The 24,211-nt window shown below is 42.5% G+C and overlaps 1 protein-coding gene across 1 annotated transcript in view; it reads right to left on the bottom strand.

The window, feature by feature from the left end:
- KCNK10 (potassium two pore domain channel subfamily K member 10) overlaps positions 1 to 23,846 on the bottom strand; it is a 55,930-nt gene extending 32,084 nt beyond the window's left edge. The window contains exons 1-3 of the mRNA XM_034770300.1: positions 23,536 to 23,846; positions 5,471 to 5,588; positions 2,605 to 2,765 (exon numbers count right to left, since the gene is read on the bottom strand). Coding sequence (XP_034626191.1) covers positions 2,605 to 2,765; positions 5,471 to 5,588; positions 23,536 to 23,841 — 585 coding nt within the window. The 5' untranslated portion in view covers positions 23,842 to 23,846. The remainder of the gene's footprint in view (positions 1 to 2,604; positions 2,766 to 5,470; positions 5,589 to 23,535) is intronic.
- Between the last annotated feature and the right edge of the window lie 365 nt (positions 23,847 to 24,211).

The raw sequence follows: 24,211 nt of genomic DNA, 5'->3' as shown, positions 1-24,211 counted from the left end.
GAGGGAAATGTGGTGTTCTCAGGTTCTAATCTATGCTGAGATCTAAATGAGATTTTGTGAGGATGCCCAGGTCTTGTCAGACAACCGAACTGTGCTAGTGTGACTCCTCGGGAAGGAAGCCTCCTTTTACCTTTCCAGATATGCTCTGGGATGTCAGAGGTGAACTGCCTGCCACATGTTGTGGGATGGCTGTTCACGGTAATGCTGCAATGAGCAACAGGAGTGCTAAGAGAAGGAATTGAATAAGAACTCTGCACTGCAGGTAAATCTTGTCACCCTCCCCAGCTCTCTACACAGCCACAAAACAACCCACATCCAGGTGAACCAGTGCAGTTCCACTGCACAGGGAATGGAAGCAGGATTCAGGGAGACCATGCACACTCACACACATAGGAGCACAATTGTAGGGGGGGGATCCTAGCACACTGATACCTGGGGGATGCTGAGGGAGTATTGAGGGGCGGAGCCAATGCATCCATGAATACACAGCTCCATCATCCTCTCTTTGCAGAGGATAGTAAACAGAAGGAGCAGAGGGCTACTGTAGCCCTAGACTGCAGTAACAACTACAGTGGTGAGAGGATCACATCACCAACAGAGCTCTGCAGCGCACCGCCCATCTATTCAAGAGGTGTACTGAGAGGAATAAATGCTTAACTTAGGGCTTGTGAGATCTACAGTTACTTTGCCATTAAGGAGGGGGAAAATATCTTAAGAGTTTCTAGCCTGAGCTAAATTCTCCCTCATCTCTATTCTGCCCACCCTTTTGGCTACAGCTTCAAAATGCCTGGTAACATGAAATGTCAGATTTGCTGTCAGGTGACTCCTCAGACTAGTCTGTTTAGATGTTATTGGGATGTTTGGGAACTCTAGAACTCCACCTAGAATACTGTACTCAGCTGTCCCACCTCAGCACCACACAGGTGTAGACAAATTTGAAGGACGTCACAACAAAAGCAACAAAAATGATCAATCAGTTGAAATGATGAATTTGAGGAAAAAAGTATAAGGATTAAATCTGTGTAGCTCTGCAATGCAAGGTTTTGGAAAGGTGCAAATACCAACAGGGGGGAATGGTTGGGAGGGGCGGGGGGAGAAGAGAGAGAGAGAACAAAGGCATCAAATCAAGAAAAGGAAAAAGGTACTGTGGTAGGGTGTGAGAATAATACTCCAAAGGCAGGAGTGGCAATTCCATTCAGCTTTAGATCTCAAAGTAATTCTAAAAGATGGGTACATATAATTATTATCATATATACAGAGAGAGAAACTGAGATGCTGAGAGTTTAAGGATTCTGTCCAAGGTCGCCCTGCAAGTCTATGGCATAGCTGGGAATAAAGCCAAGGTTTTTAGATTCCCAAATCCATATCTTACCCACTGGTAAGCTTTCTCTGGAAGAACCACATTGGAATGCTCCCAGGAATGATTTGAAGTAAATTGGAATGAATAGAAAATATGACCAGGGGGGCCAAAATTTTCTAAAGTGACAAGCAATTTTGGGTCCCTTGATTTTTGGGTTCCCAACTTGAGACATCTTCAAGGGATCAGATTTGCAGAAAGTGGATGCTTAGCAGTTTCTGAAAATCAGGCCTTTTCAAGCTGTCTCTAGTCAGGCATGTAAAAATTGAGTCATCCAAAATCACTAGTCATTTTTGAAAATGAAGGCCAAAAGATATTCCTGAGGTGTGGACTGGGACTCTTCACAGGTAGTTTAATCTGAGAAATTACTCATACTCCAGTCTAATGCTCAATTACTTTAGTTCCAAAATCAGCTACAAGTATTTTGCCTTGTATCTGTGGGAATGTTTTAGAGATGGAGGCTTTTTAAAATAGTCTGCCTGGACAACCCCTCATCTACCCCATCCCCCAGACAGGACTTACCTCCAGTTATGCCACATACCAAGGAACTACGATATACTCACATCATTCCTGGAAGTCCTGCATCTAAAAGGGGAATCCTTGAAGTGAAACCACCATGTTAGCAAAGCAGCATTAGCCAGTGCTGTGATACCACTCCCAGGTGAAGTGTTTGATATACTTCCATGGAGGATGTAATTCAACAGAATGAACCACACCAGTGACAGTAAGTTGGGGGTCATTGCACTTGGTCCGTTCAACTTCAGAACATTTTGTATAATTAGAAATAGGTATTAAGTGTATAAATAGTACCCAAATGTGATAAAAGCCACAGAGAAGGGGAGAACTATGGACCAGATCCTCAGCAGGCTCCATCACAGTCAGTGGAGCTATGCTAATTTATAGCAACTGTGGATCTGGCCCCATATGTTTGTTATTCTCTACATAGAACTCAGGGAGAGAGGTAGCTGAAAGGTATCTATATAGTTCACCCCAGAAATCAGGCTTTCCAAAACTCTGTTTTCAGTACTGATGCAACTGAGGGTTACTCTGTATACCTGGTCCCACAGAATCTGTATCACTTTGTCTTCATTTTCAATGCAGGAAACGTAGATCACACAAACAAGCTATGTAACTAAAGATATTTGTGCCCAACATGCAAAACTTTCTAAGATCCTCTGTAATGTTAATAGTATTTGAGATTAAACAAGTCAGGCCACACCAGCAAAGACTTTTAACCATGATCTTACTCGGAAAACTTTCTCCACTCTTGTGATACTTTTCCCAAAGATGGTTCCTAGTTGATCTCCAATTCCAGCCAGCAAGAAGCCAAAGAGTGGAATCCCAAAGATGGCATACAAAATGCAGAAAATTTTGCCTCCTTCAGTGCTTGGGGCGATGTTCCCATACCCTGGAGAGAAAAATCATCATCATAACTTCAAATTCAGACATGGCCTCTTGTGCAGGTGCCTATATGCCACACCCAGTCTGCAGATGGTTTGAGCAAGAAGAGGAAGGTTCCTTACATGCTCTCCACCACATTATGCCCATTGAACAGAAGTCAGTCAATGCAGCCTTTTTAGTGGTGCCCACTGGAAACTAGCATTATTCACATGTAACCCTCAGTTACTACTATTTCTCTCTGAACTCATCTTCCTAATTAAAGCTGTTTGAGTAACTGGGCTACTTTTACTCAGCATGGCAGCTGCACAATAAGCTACAGGAAACCTTTAGATTAGAGCCCTAGCCTATCTCTTCCATGCTGCTGCTGCTGCATTTGAACTCTGTCAATTGCGTCCTGATGGGAGGATGACTCACCTGAATATTCTCATTCCCAGTTTTCAGCTCTGAATTACATAGGCCCTTTACTGCAGATTATACGAATTGCCATTTCCAGTCCTTGCTGCTGTGCTAACATGAGGCTTCAAGGACTCCTTTTATTCATTCTTTTCAATTTAATAATAAAAAAGCCTAAGTTTTATTTTTCATGATTTTTAATGGGCTCTCACAAGCAGCTCTTTGAGAATTCCCTCTGGAGATTATTTACATTTAAATAGCATTGTTAACGTGGTAATAAAGACTCCTATATGTCTTCATGTTGCCCATTGTTAAGGTAACTCACAGAGCTGCCTCAGAGCACAAACGCTAATTAACACATAATTACCTGTTCTCTGTTCAGTCTGAACATCTTTGGGCAAGTTTGGTTTGGGCTTCAGTTCTGGTTCCAAACCTCAGAACTCCATCCAAGTGTCTGAGATTCTTGCATAGACATAAGGTTTTCATTGTCAGTGTAGGAGTCCTTGGGGATACAGTTTTCTACAGGGAGCAACTCTTATCAACTGCTGTAAAGTGCAGGAAGCCCCTTACCCAAAGGTTTCCACAATCTTACTACAGCCAGAGTGCAAGGGGGCTGTGGAAGGCTAGTCCTGGCAGAAATATTGGACTATCTAGAGAGGAGTGCCAGGAAAGCATAGGGAAGGACTTGTCCCCTTAGCCCATGGAAGGTGCCAGGAGCGTTGGGTGTGCAGAGGAGAACATGCTGTGACATTTCTAAAAGTGTAGCCAGGGCTGACAGTGAGTGCATTCCCCCTAGGGGAGGAAGAACAATAATGCCTCTGTGCAAACAAGTGAAACACCTACAGCCACTGCAGTTTGCACAGACACCTCCTTTTCCCCAATTGTCCATGTGCCTCTATATAGTGCTCTAAGACTTCAGTGTCCATTATGTCTCTATTTGGGAAGCATGGTTATCATTAAAGAGAGGAAACAAGAATTATAATTGTAACACCCGCACCATTACAGTTAAGATTATTTTGGGGTCTCCATTAAACCCTTTCATTATAGTGGTTCGTTGCTTGACTACTCCGAAAATTAGCACTCACCTACAAATGAATTATTTAAAGATATAAAGGAAAAAAATCAGATTAGATTCAACATTCTAACTGATAAATCCTAGTGCTGATTTTCATAACCAAGACCCTAATTGATGCAATCGACAGAGCCTGATTCAGGAAAGTATCCCTCTTCAGGAAGATTACTTAAGTACATGCTTGACTTTAAGCATGTACTTAAATCCTACTGAAGTCAGAGCCTAAATATATGTTTAAATACTTTTCTAAATCAGGGCTATGGAATGTAATATGCTATTTGTGAAGTTCCCAAATATTTTTTCATATAAAAATGAATCCATATGAATAACACCTCAGTCACTGAGAAATATAAGCTACTGGTAAAGGCAAAGATCATCAATTGAGTGTCCTCAGAAGAAGTAGTACAGAGAGAGCTGACAAAAGTCATTAGAGGGGTAAAGATTTCATTCATAAATAGATTGAAAAGATTGGGGCTATTTAGGAGGATACAAGTAAGAGGGAACCTGACAGATTAATACAAATATTAGTGGCATAGAAAAGGTAAATTTGGCGCTCCTACTTAGCCTTTCACATAATTCAGGAACAAGACGACATTCAGTGATATTTAAAAACAACAATTTAAAATCTGGTAAAAAAGTTATTTTTTCCACAATGCATAATTAACTTGACGAACTCATTGCCACCAGGTATCATTGAGGCCAAAAGCTTAGATTTTAAGAAGGATTAGACATTTATATGGACACCAAGTATAGCCCCGGTTATAATAGCTATTTTGAAAAATTTATGAAGGATATAAACCCTCATGCTTCAGGGCCTACGACAACCACTGACTGATGTGGTTAGGAAGAAATTACCCTCGTAGGAAAGTTATTTCATTAGTGACCACTGCAGGGTTTCTTGCAGCTGCATGTGAAGTATCTGGCTCTTGTGCTTGACCTCAGAGACAGAATTGGCTTACATAGCCATGGCCAATTAGGCGGCCACCTGTACTAGTAGTAACAGGGTTACAGAACTGTGAAAATTTCTGTACTACTTGCTTTCTGGTTCAGTCTTGCTTTCTTGGCCTCATTATATAAGTAATTCCTGAAGTGCACCCCACAGCTTAGTGTCAGATACACCACATAATGATACAGTCAAGCACCCCCAAAAGTGCAGTTCTGCTGCTTTGCCTGTCTCTGAGATCTAATGAAACTTATTTTGTTCTCCACTTCTCAATGTCACCATCTCCCTTAAAATATAAATATACCTATGGTTGTGATGACTGTTCCAGCAAAGAAAAAGGCACTTCCAAGGTCCCAGTGACTGCTGTTGTTAGAAGAGTTTCCTATGGGACTGACTCCTGCGTTATCTGCATCAATGGCATGCTGCAAGGAAAGAGATAACAAGTCAGCCTGCAAAGTGCCTTCTCAAATATGGTACAGTTAGAGACAGGAACCCCAGCTCCACACACCAGTGGATCTGAATTCTGTAATTGATGCTGTAAGTACAGTAGCATCCTCCATACAAATTGAATCCCTAAAGTATTCTACAGAGTTCTTCCCCTTTGATAATTATTGAAAAGTGAAGAGGCACAGATAAGTGAGGAAAGATGCAATGAGGCTTGAAATCAAATGGAGAATTGATACAGCAGAGAGATGCAGAAATGCTGTTCCAGAGGCAGAAGCTGCAGAGGAAAAGGCTCTAATGGTGGACGGGGATGAGATGGATGCTAAATGCGACAGTGAAGGTGGTAAATAGAAATAATGCTCATTGAGTCAACTGAATCTAGTCAGTCAAGGGTTTAATTATCAGGCAATTAAATAAATTATATTAAGTTGTTAATATCAGATACCAAATAAAATACGAATACCTAATTTGAAACAAACAAAAAAGGACTCCTTAATAAAAATATATTGAAACAAATCTGTGACCACCTAGAACTTCCTAATTGCCACTATAATGCACACCATGGACCCTTGGGATTTCACAGTACTAGTAACGGTAGATCCTCCTGTCCTAATAGCACAGGTACCTGCCATCTGGTATAATGATCCCATTCTGTAGATGGCAGTGTTGCATATAAACACTAGCAGTATGGAGCTTTTCATGCATGGTCATTGGATTGTTCTCCATGCCATGCCAATAAAAAGCGTGCAAGTGGCCTGGCGGCCTGGCTGTAGGACTGGGATTGGATTACAACTGCAGTGGAAGTTAACACAGAAACCCCCTTCAGATTACTGTAGTCTCTGCATATTTATATATCAGTACAATGATGTGACTTCATGTAGCCTGAGGGGATACTCACAACTCTAGAGGACATTTAGCATCTGGGGGTTACTGAGGTGTGAAGTCTGCCCATGTAGCAGGGAAATACCTGGTACATTTAAACTATAACTCCAGTACTTCTTAACAAATTCAGTGACACCACCCAACTGTAACCTTCCTTCCTTCCCTGCCCCTTCTGTACCTTCTCTGACCCCACCTCTGCCCCACTGGCACCTCTGTTGGCAGACCCCACCTCTGCCCCTTGACAGTCTCCCCCATTCTCTTTTTGGAACATTTGTTCCATCTCTGAAGAGATGGCCAGTATCCACGACTCCTTCATCTCTCACGTTCTCCATTGCCTGGGACACACAGTAACCTATATCCCCCCACTCTGTGATGGTCTGTGCTTTCACACCATGATCTCTGCTTCTCAAACCCTTCTTACCATGAATCATCCCCAACTGAATCATAGTGAGGGGGTCAAGCTTTTCCTTTCCTCCTCCTGCCACTTGCAACTCCTCCTCTTATCTCTTCCCATTTGTTCTCATTGGAGCCCATTTAGACTCTATTCTCCTTTCCCACTCCATGTTGCTGTTATGGACTCTCACTATGACTCCCTCCAATCTCTTTCCCCTCTGATTTCCATCTCCCTCTTAATATAATCTATAATGGATAGAGCATGAGCTGGCCCAGACTGTGGACCTTCAGCAGGAAGCAGTTCAAATCTTTGCAACCAAGAAGGCACGGAAAATACCACTTTGATTATTCAAACACATAAAAATGCCAGTGTTTACTATGCAGACAAGAAAAGTTACATTTGTTGTTCAGGAGTTTGAAAGTTGAGTGTTACTTAAAATTTTTGAACAAGGCATTTTAAGTTGTTAGTTCTCCTTTATTGGGGTAGGTAGCAGAGCAGTACCATGAGAGGAGTAGAACGGGAAGAAGGCAGAATTGAGACCTTTCAAAGTTTTGGCCCAAGCGAGGGGGCATGGAGGCATCATTTGAGCTCCCCGCCTCAAGTGCCAAAATATTGTGGGCCAGCCCTGGCCCCTCACTAAGGTGGCTCTGTCAGCAACCCCTTCCCATTTAAGCTAGGGATTCTAGCTCAAATGCCTCAATGGATCTCAATTACTGTAGTGTCCCAAAAGGAAAGAGTGGGTCCCCAAAGTACCCAGAATCCAAGCCATTTAAGTCTTTAAACTCCATTTGAAACATTTACCACTTTTTGTAACCATTTTCTACCTCTAAAGAAAGTACTCATACAGTAAAAAGGTTTCTCTTAATTTCTTATAGACTTGAAAAAAGGTCCCATGTTGGCAAAATAAAGGTATCAGTCTTCAATGGCTTTTCATTTGAAAATAGGCCCATTCAGAGTGGTAGGTGGCTTAGAAGTTCAGATTTTCCAATGTTCTTTTTTTCCAATGCAAATATTCCATGTGATCAAAACCTTTGCTCAAAAGCCAAATTAGAGGGGGAGGAAAATGCCTGCAACAAAGCTGAAAATATTCACACAATTTTACAGAAAAACATTCACCATTTATTCACAGATCTAAACTTGGCTCCAGGTCCTTGTGGAATTATGCTTTTTACTCCTGGCCTATAAGGCACCAGTACAAAGCACTTCTCCAAAATCAGAAGAGACATTTCAAGACAAGGACTAAGGCATTTCAGGACTAAGATATTTAGCACAGCTGTGTCTTTACAGAAATTCAGATACATATAACAGAAAAAGCTGCACAACTGATGTGGTGGTGATGGGATGACCTGACTCAGCAACCTGGCTTATATTACAACTATATGGGAATACCCTTCCAGCCAGTGTAACTGAAATAGCTTTTTCTCACATGGTCTATGAATTTCAAGAGTGGTGATGGATATTAGATAGGATTCACTGTCAAGTGTTCAGAGCACACGGCTGGACATTAGGAGAACTTGGTGCAGTTGTTTGCTTGGGATACTAATTTAACCTATCTATACTTCAGTTTCCTCACCTGCAAAAGAATAAGTAAAGTCCATTTATTCATGTCTAAATCCTGGTGACCTCAGAAGAATTTTCAGAAGCCTTTTTGATCCATCACTAACTTTACAGCTGACCTCCCACTGATATGCTGCACACCTCCTATTCATCACTTCACTGGTCATCCCCTACTATGATGATCCACCACTATTCGTTCCATGACAGCTTTGAGAAAGTTATTTTCACCTCTATGCCTGATCATGTGACCAAAGTACTTAAGTTTGTGTCTGTTGATTTCCAAGAGCAGAGTCCACGTCTCTCCAATAATATTTCTAACCTAAGTGTTCATCGTCTTTCCCATCCAGAAGATGTGCTGCTGGGGAACTCTTGCATATCTCAAAGGCTTCACATTTCCTCTTCCCAGCAGCATTCATTTCCCAGAATTCACATCCCTAAGTCACTATGGAAAAAGAAGCAGCTTTTCACCAGTCGAACTTTCATACATTTCCAGCTGTCACCGTTTTCCCATACTTTCGTAAGGGAGGCCATGGCTGGCTAAGCCATCCCTAGTCTTCTTCAGATTTCTTTGGAACAGCTTCTTTGGTTGGATATGTATGATCCCAGATAAATACATTCATATACCTCCTCTACAGCTTGACCATTGATTGTGATGTCTACTTTCATCCTGTTTTTATTGATTGTATCAATGTACATGCATTTTGTTTTGCCACATTCAGGGATAGTCCATATCCTCACTGTTTTTACAGACTCCAACATTCACTGCATTGCATTAATGGTTATAGCAAAGAGCGTCACAGCCTCAGCAAATCTGAGGCCAGTTAAGAAGTGTCCACCAAAGGAAATGCCAGCTCCATTCACTTTATAAAAACCTTCCAAGGCTTGCCATGTGATAAATTCTGCGTTGAAAAGACCTAGGCACAAAGTACAGCCTTGTCCCACACCTGGCCCAACCACTCACTGTCACCTGCTGCTGTTCACAATGTACTCTGTTGTTAACAGTAGAGAATTTTGATGAGTTCTATTAAATGTTTAGCATCGCCACATCTGCTAGTATCCCCTAGAGATGGTCATGTCTGAGGGATCAGATGATTTGAAGTAGTCAATGAAACATAATTAATGGGGAGATTATACTCTACATTTTTCAGTGATATGACAGATTGTCATTGCCCATAATAGGCTGCTCTGACCTAGTGGTCAGAGACAGGGGCGGAGTCAGGGTCACTGTCAGAAGTCACATCAAAGGTGAAAGCCAGAGTGAAGCCAAATCAGGGGTCAGTGCCAGTGTCAGAGTCAGTAGACATGCCAAGGATTACGCCACAATCACAGTCAGAAGTAATGCCAAGGGTTAAACCACAGTCAGTCTCTAGAATTAGGATTAGGAAGCAGGAACCAAGAACAAGGAGCAATACAGGAGCAAAGAGCAGAAACCAGGCAAGGAGGCAGGAATTTGGTCTCAGGGGTCTAGTCAGCAGCAGACCTAGCAACTAGTTTCTCAGGCAAACAGTGGGACAAAAACAGGAAGCTTTGTGCATGGTGGTATCCAATCAGAAGCCTGCTGCTAGTCACCTGACCCTGCTGAGTCAACAGGTGTACCCTCTGGCAGTGAGGTATCAGCTACAGTTCCCTCATCTGGCCTTGCTGAGAGGTAAAGCAGAGGGGAAGGCTCTTGTTTGGCCACCCCCTGGGTCTGACTCATAGTGCCTGACACAGATAGTCATGATTAAATCATGTCCCTCTCTGAAACCAGCTGGTGGTGGTAGATCTGCTTCTATAATTCACTTCATGCCACCCTGAATTATGTAGAGCAATACTTTACTCATGTATGATATCAAGGAGATGGTCTGAAGGTATGGTACTCTCTTATATCCGTGTTCTTTGATAAGGGCAGAAAGATTTCCTTCATCCAGTTGTCTGGCCAATTTCTAGTCATCCATACGTCATCGCAATTTTTTCCACATGAGATCAATACCACAGTCAACCACTTTTAGCAGTTCTGCTGGTACGTTAAATATCCTAGTTCTTCTCTGGTTTCATTTTCATAATAGCACACACCGCATCCCCTCGCAGGCTGCATACTCACTTTTCTATCATCCTGTATTGTAAGTGGCTCTGTTGAGGCATACAGATTGGTATAGATTGCCCTCTATTTATACCCTGCTCATCATTGTTCCAGGGGTGCCTTACAGAATTACCTGGGCCCACTATGCAGTCTAATCATTATTGATATTTGGTTTTCTTTTCCTGTTATTATGTAGGAAAGCTCTGGGGAGATTTATTTATAGACGTTTCTGTGACACTCATCGTTAGAGTATTGCTGTGCCACACCAACATTTGATCTAGGCTACAAACATTTGTACACATGTTTGTGCACACTAGTCTTTATAAATATGTTAACTGCCTTCATATAATTGGCAATCAATTTGAGATTTAAAAAAGTGTGGTGCTATGAACTGCTGATTTGAAGGCAAGGGATAAGTAGACTAGGATGTCAAGAGGACTGGTTCTGGGTTCCTTGGAGGGAAGTGCTATTATTTGGCTCAGCTAGTGTTCTAGCTCCTTTTGCTTCTTCAAAAGAGTCCAAAGCCAACAAAAAATGTTTTCCTTATCAACAGAAGACAAATACAACACACAAACCCTCTTCAGCATTTGGAGGGTTATTCAGTGGAAGCAGCCCAAATGTATCCAAGGGCAGAAATTTGGGGGGGGGGGGGGGGGAGAGAAAGTCAAAAATATCACTCTTCCACTTTTTTCCTTCCTTTCCAGATCTATTAAATCCCTTCCAAGGATTGTGTTTAACTTTATAGTCACTGCCTCCCTCACCATCATTCTCCTCCAAATGGATTCCTATCATCAAGCAGACAAAAGGATGTTCCTGCTGCATTTGTTTCTCTATTATAATGACTTCTCATTAGGAAGATAATAACTCTTCTTTAGACTCTTCCTCTCCTTGTTTTTTTCCCCCTTCAGTGATTGTTAAGGGATGCTTGCTGTAGATTCACCTTTATTCCCAGTCCTACAATAATGTTCTGAAGACTCATTAAGTTGCCAACATTTTTTTAGACAATCTATTTGTTTGCCAGTTCTACCTTAACCAACCCAACAAAACAAGAAACAGGATGTGCATAGAATCAAAGCCAACTCATGACCTTATAATTGTAACTCTTGTCCTTCACTTACCTACCAGCTCCCTTTATTTTTGTATTCTCTTGTCCTAGTATGTTTCTATTTAAATGTTAAGTTCTTAGGGATGAGGACCTGGTCTTTGCCCATAAAGCATCCAACACACGTTGGACACTACATAAACAAATGATATGTAGAAGATTAATACACTGTTTTAACTTAGTCTACAATGCTTTCCTCTTGCATTCCTACATTTCCTATATAAATTCTTTCTTTGAATTCCACATCCTTAATTGTCAGTTCAGCTTCTGGAGCTATGGCCACATTAATTACCATGCTCTAATTTTTGCCTGAAAAACAATTTATCTCAGCTTCAATTCAATGATTGCTTTTCATGGGCCAAATCAAGAATGCATCCAAATAATAGTAGTAGTGCTGTCTACGGACCTAATGATGACTGCATGCTTTATACAGCAGAGATAACCTCATGCCTCATAGCTTCTGGTAGGATGTGACATTGACTATTTTATTAGGGAGCAAGAGAATCATTTCAACCTGACAAGGACCAAATATGCAGTGGGATTAAGCCTCAGACATTAGCATCAGAAGAGTCTTGCTAAATTGTAAACCACGTCATACATCCCAAGTGAATTGATGCTTGGAGTCTCTGAACAAAGCAGTGGAATTTTGCACTGTTATTTCATTAAATAAATAGATAATAAAGACAATATAATTGTCTTGTGAAGCTTTAGCCCAGTACAAAAATACACTTAAATAGAACAAGAATCCCAGCATAGATTACTCATAGACTAAGGTCAGAAGGGGCCATCATGATCATCTAGTCTGACCTCCTGCACAATGCAGGCCACAGAACCTCACCCATCCATTCCTGAAATAGACCCTTAACCTGTGGCTGAGTTACTGAAGTTCTCAAATCACAGTTTAAAGACTTCAAGTTACAGAGAATTCACCATTTACACTAGTTTATAGCTGCAAGTGACCCAGGCCCCATGCTGCAGAGGAAGGCAAAAAACCCCAGGGTGTCTGCCAATCTGACTCTGAAGAAAATTCCTTCCTGACCCCAAATATAGTGATCAATTAGACCCTGAGCATGTTGGCAAGACCCACCAGGCAGATACTACAGAGAATTCTTTCCCTGGTAACAGAGCCCTCCCCATCTAGTGTCCTGTCTCCAATCATTGGAGATTTTTGCTACTTGCAGTCGCCGATGGGCCACATGCCATTGTAGACAGTCCCTTCATACTATCCCCTCCATAAACTTATCGAGCTCAGTCTTGAAGCCAGTTAGGGTTTTTGCCCCCCACTGCTCCCCTTGGAAGGCTGTTCCAGAACTTCACTCCTCTGATAGTTACAAACTTTCATTTAATTTTGAGTCTAAACTTGTTAATTGACAATTTAAAATGAATGAAGTATTAGATTTATACTAACTACAGTAGCTACTTCTTTAAAATGCCTCTATACAAGAGCTGATCTATTAGGGAAAAAAAATCTGCCTTACATGCAATCATACTTATAATACTCTCTATGAAATACAAAAACATATTTTAAATTTACTGTATTTGTGGTTGCTTGGGTTTTTTCTAACCAAATAAGAAAAATAATCCCTTTAATCCAAGACTACTATCCACTATCCTAGGCATGGTGACCTAGTGACTAGAGCACTGGACTAAGTCTCAAGAGAGCTGGCTTCTATACCTGGCTCTGCCAGTGACTTCAGGCAAGTCATTTTCCTCTTGAAAAGTGCAATAAAAGAGCTAAGTAGTGTCATTTTTATAAGCTAGGTGCATAACCTTGCATCATAGCAATGAGGGAAGTCAAGAGAAATGGAGCAGTGCTGGAGATGAAGATGATGCCCAAGTCATCCTGCTATGAATGATGTGACCCATCAGAGAAGTTCTGCCACCCTTGTTGCAAGTGGCAGCTGTTTAACAATGTACAAAACAGTAATTCGGGAAAAAGCATAAAAAAACGCTGTCATGCATAAGGCCTGATTCTCATTTACACTGAGGGTCTTTTATACTGCTCTAGCCATGTAAAGGGAACTTAAAGTGAACATAAATGAAATGTCCACCCACTTTAAGGGCCCTTTACACTGACAGAGTCTAAGGGGGCATAGTGTATGTAAGAATCAGGCCCATTGTACTAAAAATAGTAATCAATGGGCCAAATCAATGGGTCTTCACTCAGGCAGAACAGCCAGAGAGCTCAGTAATTTTGTCCAGTGCATGTAAAGTGCTTTGTGATTCTTAGTTGAAAGGTGCCATATAAGTGAAATATTAATATTGTCATTTCCTGATTGTCTTATGAGAGTGGGAATTAATTAGCCCAAGTTTTTCCATATAAATTCTGTATTTTTGCTTCAATCAGCTTCTCCATCATCTCTACTGCATATTTCAAATCTGTCTCATGAATTCCCAGCATGCAACCCCAGGGGAGCAGCCAAGTGAAGCTGAAACAGAATGACAGGCTAAGGCCCCATTCATAATCAGACTTTTCCTTGAAGGTTACTGAGTTGGCGTGCTGCATGGCGCTCTATGGATATCATGCCCAACCAAGAACCTGCAATGCTTAGGCAGAGGAAAAGCCCAGGGGTGACATCCTGGCTACGTTGACATCAATTAAAGTTGGTTATTGATCAGGTTTTCACCCAAGTACCGTAGAGCAAGTACAACCGACCCTCCTTTGCTGACCTCCAACTTGACTTTCTTTCCAGCTACAATTTCACTATATGAATTTATTTTAAAACAAAATGGAATGAGCACGATCATTGTGGCAATGAGCACCTTTTATGAGCTTTCACTTTTATCTTCAACCCGAGGGCTTGTCTACACTGGCAAGTTTTGTCACCAAAAGGCAGTTTTTGGTGACAAAACAGCAAGAGCGTACACACTGCAATGGAACTTTTGTCCTGAAAAACATCCAGGTTTGGAGACAAAAAACTTCCATCCCTACAAAAGACTTGTCTTTTCCCCTTCCTTTATTGTCAACAAAGAGCCAGTGTAGACATTGCTGATTGTTTTGTCAACAGACCTGGCTTTCGCCAGTATCCCACAATGCCTGTCCTGATTGCTCTGCTCAGTGTTTTGATCTCTGTTGCTCTGCAGGCATCCGCCCTATCTCTTTCAAAGCTCCCGGAAGTATCTGTTCCCCAAAGGGGGCAGCACACAAACAAAGAGCAAATCATTGGAATGCTCCTGTTCTCTCCTGCACTAGGAACATAGCAGCAGGGGGACAGACTGCTGCAGGGGGAGGGGGACAGATTGCTGTGCTGCTTTGCCATCCCTCAACATGGCGAGCTCCCAGAGCTACTCATGATGCTGCTGCTCTCGGCAGCTGACAGGGGGCTGTGAGGTTCAGTTCATAAAAATTTGTCAAAAAAGCACTTTGAAATTCTCAAATAGAAGATGCTGTAGAAGTGCAGTGTACTAGCAGCCAGAGTCAGCCTCTGGTTGGAGGGCCCAGAAAAGTAACCAGGAATGTCAGCTTTCATTCTAAAAGAAAGGAACTTTCTAAAACTTTTTTCCTTGTGAGGAGTCTTGAAAACGTAGCCAGTTAAAGCTGGTGATTGAGACAGCAAACTTGGAACTGATTGTTCCTGAAGATCAGACTCCTCACGCTTGAAGTTTGGGCTGGCCTTAAAGTGCTCTGCACTTCTGATAATCAAGCCACTTACCGTATCTGGGTGTCTAAAATATGGCCTTGAGGCCCAACTTTAGGCATACGTTTTTGAATATCTTGACTTTTGGCTCTAACTTCTCTATGCCTCAGTTTCCACATAGCTAAAATAGGGATAATAATTGTCTATTTCCCCAGGGGATTATAGTAATTTATTAATCTTGTAAAAGACTATATAAATCCTAAACTCGCCCAGCTGTCCACAATGTTTCAATGGTTGGTGATCTTACAGGTTCCAGAACAGCAGCTTATTTGGGCGATTGTCCATTGCAAAGCTTTTCTAAATGTTGGCCACACCTGGATGCCATTCCTGCAGCAGCAGAGCTATAACATTTATATCTATTTTAAGAATTCTTAATTAGTTTTTAAATGTCATTTTTTCATTTTCACACAGTGAATACTTTAACAGTGATACCTCAACATGAGGTGTGGCAGGGTTATAATTTTTTCATTGTATTGCAGTCAAGATAAAGCACCTATAGAAAGAATATATTACGTGAGAAACAATCATTAGGATCAGGAGAATGAGATTTCCAGGAACTCATTTTATTTTACATTTTGAATGACCATATCTTAAAAAGGAGCAGCTACTTGGTCGTAAGTATCAGGAAAGACCAGGGCCGGTGCAACCCATTTGGTGACCTAGGCGGTTGCCTAGGGCACTAACATTTGGGGGCCGGTGACCGCGGCAGCCAGACCTTCCGCCGCCTCTGTTGGGGGCAGCATTTCAGGGGCGGGACCTTCTGCCACCTCTGTCGGGGGTGGCAATTCGGGGGTGGCACCTTCTGCCAGCTAGGGCGGCAAAAAAGCTGGCAGCACTCCTGGGAAAGACTAATATCTACTTAAAAACAAAAATCCGTTAGATCTCATTTTCCTTGAGATGCTTGTGGAATGGCAGCCATACAATATCGATATCACCTTGTGTCATTAGTTCTTGTATCCTGGTAACTTTTCCATTAGTAGCTCTTCCTAAATCCTCTCAGGTTTTTTCTAGTCTAAGAACATCTTTGTTTCCATGTGGCTGTAATTTCACATAGCTGAAACCTAACAGATTAGAGATCATCTGACATTCTGTTAATTATACTTCCCAGTAGCTGAAAGGTCCAGCAAATTAAACTATGAATCACACAGAAGTTTATTCCCAGTTACATCCTCTCTTAGTTTAAGGATGGCTTCCTGAAATAAGTTGATCTATGGGGGACTCCAGAAGATGTGTGGGAGACTGCAGGTGATACCACATAGGGCCTGAATGTCTTTTCACTTATCCCGGAGTAAGACCGGAAGAACTCCAATAGCCTATGGAGTTACACCTGTATAAAACCAAGATGAGAGGAGAACCAGGCTCATAGTCTCCACCAGCTATCACAGGTGTTCTAGTGCAGCTACTGGAGAAATGCATGGTGAGACAATGTCCTCTTGTACTTAATCATCGACAGATCATGTCCACATTGGGGACACAATCATCGACAGGGTGAGCAATGCACCGGGGGTATGTATCTCAGAAGTTTACAATTGCTTTTCTATACTGTACGGCCAGTCTTTCCACACCTCCTTCAGTATTTTGTTCAAAAGTCCCTCTTTCTGCTCTGTTTAGGGCTTTTTTCTTCCATCTTATTCAAGTCATCCAATTTATCTTTGGTCTATTGTCAAAGAGCCAGCATAGGCCGGTTGGCTTATAACAGTGCTCCGGTCAGGCAGGTAGGCTCAGATCTATAAAGGTATTTCAGGGCCTACATCCCAGACTTAGTCCAGGGCTCAGGCACCTAAGTCCCAATTTTTACTCTGCTGCAATCCACAAAACTCCTGTCGAACCCTGTCGGTGCCTACATTTTCAGAGTAAAAGTCCCTTGGTTTCAGTCTCCAGGAATGCCCACCGCTGCTGCCCTGTAACAAGGTTGGGACTCACCACAGCGGCGCCTCCTACTGGTTACTCCAGGAATTAGCTCAGTCCAGTGGAGCGTCCCCTCTCGGTGGTATCCCGCCCATTGTCTTGCCCTTAGTTGGCCTCTGAGCCCACGTCGCTGACCAACTCACAGCGTCCTCTTCAGGACCACTGCCCTGCGGCAGTGCCCCTTAGTCCTTCCACACCCCCTTCCGGGGGGAGGGTCAATCAGCAGTCTCTATGTCCAGCCACCGTGGTCAACCACACACCCCACAGTCTAATCCCTTCTGTCAGGGACCTGGCATGGTCTGTAATGGCCACTCCCTACAGCCACTCCCTACAGCCAACTGCAAGGGGAGAAGCGGGGGAACCCAGGCCCGCCCTCTAGTCTGGGTCCCGACCCTGGGACCCTCTGGCGGCAGCCTCGCTGTCCTCCTTCTCTCCCCTCCTTCTGTCTACTTCCCTGGGCCATTTCCCCTATGGCCCCTTGCACCCACTAGGCCCTTCCCTTCAGGGCCTGCAGACCTCAGGCTAGAGCTCCCTTTTTGCTCCCTGAGCCTGGCCAGCACTGCACTATCCACGGAGCTAGTCTACCTGCTCTGGAGACAGACCTTCCCCTGTCAAAGGCCTGGGACAGACTGCCTGCTCCCTTCCTGGGCAGCCTTCTTATAGGGCTGAGCCTGGCCCCGATTGGCTGTCTCCAACCTGGGCCCTGATTGGCTCCCACTATGCCCTTCTCCCATTGGCTGTGCGTCTGCGCAAGCCCACTGGCCTGTTGCAGCCCATGCTCTCAGAGAGTGGGGCGGTCCGCCCACTACACTCCCTCTAGGTGTCTTGGTGCCTATCTCCTGCCTAAGCCCCAGAGCAATTCACAAACAGGGAAGATCAGCATTCAGCCATCTAACTTGCGTGTGGGGCCTGATCCAGTAGGTGGGTTCAAAGGCTGCCTACTAAATCAGGGATCATTCAAAATATGGAAACAGTTTCACTTATAACCCAGGGGTTAGGAACTACACCTGCAATGGGGAAGATCCAGATACAATTTCTGCCTCTCTGTTAGCAGGGTAGAAAGGAGTTTGAACTGGGCTCTCTCTCCTCTGAGGCACATGTACAAACCACTGAGCTGTGGGATATTCTGACACAGGACTCCTCTAATCTCTCCTGTTGAAGCTATTTCACTGCGGCTAAATAATGAAGGAGAGAAAATGAGTCTATAGTTCAGTGTTCAGTTGGGCATCCACCAGAGAGGTGGGTGACCCAGGGCCTAGTCCCCTGCTCCAGTCACCTCCACCTCCTCCTTCACTATATTTTTTGCGTTGAGTGAGGTGGCTGTCTAATGCATTCCTTCAAGAAACTAGTTAGGAACCTAAGCACCTGACTCCAGGAGATGGGTTCCCATTCATAGACTGCCAAGCAGAGATAGGTGCCTCTCTCTCTGAGAGCGGTGGGGCATAACACCCCTGCTGTTGTAAGCATGTCCCATGGACTATCTTAGGTGGCTTCCTGCCTAGATCTTATGGATCTAGGCCACAGCGTCTAAAGTTTCTTTACTAATTCTGCTCTTTAGGGAAAAAACTCAAAGCACACCTCATGGGTTGACAGCATTAGCAGTGCAAATAGTTGAGCCCCAGACAGTAACTACTGACTAGCCTCCCTCCTTACCAACTCTCTGTTCTCATACTATTTCCTGTTACCGTCCTGGGTAGAGCTGCTGTAGTCAGCTATAACACTATAAAGAGAGGGTACTGATCATCTTATCCCTGAACCATTAGGATGAGTAATCCTGGTAATTGTACCTTAGCAAGTATAACTGTGGCTCTTATTTTTATTAAAATAATTGTCTAATCCTTTGTTGAATCTTACAACACTTTGGCCAAACGGGAATCAGAGAGCTAAACACAAAGGAGGCAGTCAGGTCTGTTTTCTTTTTATTATATCAGACCTTTTTCTTTCTTTTTTTCCTCTCAAAATTCAATTTCAGATCAATCTGATGAAAGTCCCCTCATCCAAAAGGGCTGCAATTAAAAAGTGGTGCATAGCTGGTTTTGTCCATCCCTCACTCCTCTATATTTACAATAGTTCATAATATCATTGAAGCCAGGTCATAGATTGCATGAAGCACTAATTAATGAGTTATTTTCACTGCAGTATATTCATCAAATTTTTAAATTTATCTTAAGAAGCAGATGGGTGCTGACAAAACTACAAACCTTCACTTCAGGCAAACTGGAATAACACCAGATGTGCAGTGAGACAATGTAGTTATTGCTAGTAGAAACTGTTCTGTACCCTGTACCGCAGCAGGCACCAGTAGTTGAGATGGGCCTGAACTGAACTCCATTGGCAAACATAAACTTTGAGAAGTTCACATCTTTCCCTAAATTTCATGGACAGGCCCTGTCTCTACAACAGGTGAAACAAAAGCCCTATATCTGACCAGGCATAAACTTTGAGGCTATTTGGATCTGGATTCCCCTCTATCTAGACATTTATACTGCACTTATTAGTTGTTTCTGAGCACCTGCACATCTAAACTTCACAGCCTGGGATCATCTCTGGTCACTCGCAATAAAACCAGTAGTGTTTGTGCCAATTATACAAATGTTTTTGGAAGGCAGAAGAGGGGATCGGTATGGAGAGCACCTTTCAGCACACCAAGGTTCTCATAGACTCATGCAGCTACCATGTGTCTTCCTTCTATGCTTTGTCTCCCCAAGGCAAGACCCTTCCAGGAGACATAGGACCTAGGGCTCAGGTCAGAAGTTTGACCTTGCAAACTCATCACAGGCTTCATCTCCTTACTGCCCCCTTCTAACAAAGGCTACTCCAGCTTGAAAGAGCATAGACCCTGGCCTATGGTTAAAGTCTCCCTTTCATTCTCCTATTGGATCTGTTCCATGAGAATGTACTCCAGTAGCTCAGAGCTGAGTCCTCGTTGTAACTCTGGGGAGTATGCTCTATGCATTCATCGACACAATGTAAGTTAGTCTAATTCAGGGGTAGGCAACCTATGGCACATGTGCCGAAGGTGGCATGCAAGCTGATTTTCAGTGGCACTCACACTGCCCGGGTCCCGACCACTGGTCCGGGGGGCTCTGCATTTTAATTTAATTATAAATGAAGCTCCTTAAACATTTTAAAAATCTTATTTACTTTACATACAACAATAGTTTAGTTATATATTATGGACTTAGAGAAAGAGACCTTCTAAGAACGTTAAAATATAGTACTGGCACGCAAAACCTTAAATTAGAGTGAATAAATGAAGACTCGGCACACCACTTCTGAAAGGTTGCCGACCCGTGGACTCTAATTGAATTAATAATAAATATTGCCCCTAGGTGTAGCTTTGCGATGAAAACATCTAACATCGCCAAGACCCAAGGAGATTACGCCATTATTCTAATCTCATGGTCTTTCAGACGGGCCAGCACTTGGTGCAATGCAGTAATCCATTGTGCCAGCTAGGGAAGATGTCACTTCTTAAAATCAACATAAAAGGTAGAAAGCAAAAATGTTAACCCCTTGACAATAATCTGAAACACTGTGTTGTGCTCTTACACTCAGCTTAGTTACAAGTGCAGCTTTATAATGTATCATTGTATTTCACCACAGTTGTGAGCCATGTTTACCTATTCCTAGTCACTCATAAGAATCAAATAGAAATTATTCTTTATTGACAAAATACATTTTAATATTTTACACTACCTGGCCTTAAGCCATTCAGTACGTCGAACTGCTAAACCGGTTTAATTTACTATTTAGAAATGATTCCCAGTTAGCCAGTGAAATGCCTGAGGACAAACTGAATTCACGAGAGAGAAGGTTTGTTCAGAATATCTGACTTGCAGTGACACAACCTGCCTGAATATGAGATAAAGGCCACCACACCTTTGAGGTAAAAGAAAGGATGAAATGTTGTGTACACTTGGAAAACTGAAACCTGGTTCAGAGTACATGATATTAAGAAATATCCTGATGTTGCACTCTTTAGCATCCTGTTGAGATAGAATTCCTAATAGGCAGGGAAAAGTGTTTGTTAGAAAAACAAGAACTTCGCATATCTTTGGATCATTATCAAACAGGACCCATCAGCAGCACGGAAGCATGTCCTCTGGAATGGTGGCTGAAGCATGAAGGGACGTATGACTCTTTAGTGCATCTGGCAGGTAAATATCCTGCAACACCAGCTACAACAGTGCCATGCAAACGCCTGTTCTCACTTTCAGTTGGCCTTCTAAATAAGAGGCAGGCAGCATTATCTCCTGCAAATTGTAACCAAACCTTTGTTTGTCTGAGTGATTGGCTGAACAAGAAGTAGAACTGAGTGGACTTGTAGGCTGTAAAGTTGTGCACTGTTTTATTTTTGAATGCAGGTTTTTTTTTACATAATTCTACATTTGTAAGTCAACTTTCACGATAAAGAGATTGCACTACAGTACTTATATGAGGTGAATTAAAAAATACTATCTTTTTTTTACAGTGCAAATATGTTTGTAATAAAAATTATAAAGTGAGCACTGTACACTTTGTATTCTGTGTTGTAATTTAAATTAATATATTTGAAAATCTAGTAAACATCCAAAAATATTTAATGGTATTCTATTGTTGTTTAACAGCACAATTAATCGTGATTAATTTTTTTAATCACTTGACAGTCCTAATTAAAATAAGTATAGTTTCCTCTTGTGAACTATAGAGTTGTGAGATTCTCAACAGTTTGACCAGGCAGGAGGAATTGGGTCCAGCTTCATGCAAAAGTTTTGTGAACCTAAGCAAGCCTCTTGCTTCAGTTCTGTACCTGTCACAAAACTCCAATCCAGGTGAATATAAAATAGTTTCAAGTTTGCTTGAAAACATTTTGTACTGCATTCGAGAATAGATCTGGACTTCCATCTACAATGTTTTGGGGACATTCTCTCCAGACTCCAGGTCAGAACTTTGAACAACTAAAAAGAGGCTGTGCTCCACGAAATTCATCACAGGTTTTGCACTGAGCCTAATGAATGTTAGGAAAGGACTTTAGCAGACCTCCCAACAGTCCCAGGTTTTGCAGTACTATCCCATTTTGACCGCCAAAACCTCCTGCCTCAGTTGAAGTGAACATTTCTGCATTCAGAGTCACCTGGGGTGGGAGGCTGGAGTCTCCAGGTTCCCTGTTGGAGAGGGCCCCCAAATCAAGTGGCATTGTGACCTGGCACATGGGATTGCAGCACCACTCAGGACTGGCCCATCTGCCCCTCCGTAGATGCAGATGGAGGGGCCCACCGGCCAAATTTGTGTGGCACCGCAACAAAGTGTGCTAGATTGCAATGCCAATCAAATTTGGTCCGTACACACCTCTATCTCTAGCTATGGAGCGGGAGAGGAGCCAGACATGAGCAGCACTGTGTCCCACTTTAGCTAATTGAAATGTTGGGAGCTATGCTTTAGAGTGTGAATACTTATGCACTGCAGACCTCATCAATAAAGCTCATTCATGTACCTCAATATTGAGGTTCAGTGCTGCAATTTGAGCTGCTCCCAGTAAATGGGGATAGAACATTCTCAGACTGAAATGCCAAACACATCAGGCCAAATTCAACCCTAGTGTATCTTCACTGACTTCAGATGATCCACACCAGCACTGAATATGGCCCCCTCGACACTACTGTAGAATAGAGCAAGTGTTGTCACTCTTCTGAAGTGAAATTCTAATCTTCCTCATCAAAACAGATTTTCACTACAAGAATTCTGGACTTTTTGTGTAGGATTCATTTATTAAATGAATGGCCATCTTATTAACGAACCCCAGGTTTGTCAGTCAAGCCAGCAGGAAATGCTCTTACATTAGTGTGCACAGGCCTAACAACAAATAAATGAAGCTAGCTCCTAGATGCTTTAATGTGAATTCAGCATTGGTGAAAGCTGCCAGATTAAAAGCACTGCAAACAGGAATATGTACCGCACAGCCAGCAGCAATGCAGACCTTTTCACAATATCTTGACTGGGAGGCATCACCTAAATAACAGAAAGAGGATTATCAAGTCCTTATAACCATTTGGTCTTTGACCCCTCTGTTGAGGCTGCCAGTTGGGATGGTGAACGTTGGCAGTACTGACACTTCTTGAGTGGAACCTAGAATGAGACCAATTCATTTCACACAGGCCACCAAACAGCTCTCAGGTGATAACTTCTGTCACTACCCATTTGGGTTAGATTCAAACCAGGGACTTCAAGCTGGAAGGCTCCCTACCTCATTGCCAATCCCCCTGAGACATCCAGTCACCCTGTGATTGGGACTTAGCAATGAAATACTAAGCTCATTTCTCAGAACTTCCAGGAAGAGGCTCAAAAAAAAATTATATATATTTCCTCCTCCTCATGAGTTGCTGTCTTCCTCATATCTCACCTGAATCAGAGTCTCCAGCTCCATTGGGGTCACACAAACGTGCTCCCGAAGGAAATCCGCCTTCTCTGAGGCTATTGTATTTTTCTGGCTGCTTTCAAAAGGCTGCTCCAGGGCACGGAAGACAAGACCTCCAGTTACCAGGTAAGCTACAACCACAACAAAGATGGCCACCACTGTTTTCCACTTCATGACTGTCTGCGAGTCCTGGGAGGTGGTTTCCATGGTGGCGACCACAGTGGTTCGGGAAGAAACAGAGAGTCGTGGAGCTGGATGGTGCCCGTTAGTCTTGGGCTCACAAGCTGACATGGCTGAGGGAACAACCACTGAAATGCAAAACAAAGGATGTTAAAAATAGGTTTGGTAGAAATAGATTTTTTAATTTTTTTTGTATATATATATTTATTTATATATATAGGCTGTCAAACGATTAAAAAATAATTGCAATTAACTGCAAGGTTAAAAAATACTTGCAATTAATCGCAGTTTTAATCACACTGTTAAACAATAGAATACCAATTTAAATTAATTATAAGTATTTCAGGTGTTTTTCCACATTTTCAAATATATTTATTTCAATTACAATGCAGAATACAAAGTACACAGTGCTCACTTTATATTTTTATTACAAATATTTGCACTGTAAAAATAATAAACAAAAGAAATAGTACATCTCGAC

The sequence above is a fragment of the Trachemys scripta genome, chromosome 4 (assembly GCF_013100865.1).
Source record: "Trachemys scripta elegans isolate TJP31775 chromosome 4, CAS_Tse_1.0, whole genome shotgun sequence".
NCBI classification, from domain to species: Eukaryota; Metazoa; Chordata; order Testudines; family Emydidae; genus Trachemys; species Trachemys scripta.
Note: the sequence above shows the minus strand (reverse complement) of the source record. Positions and strands in the feature narration are given on the sequence as shown.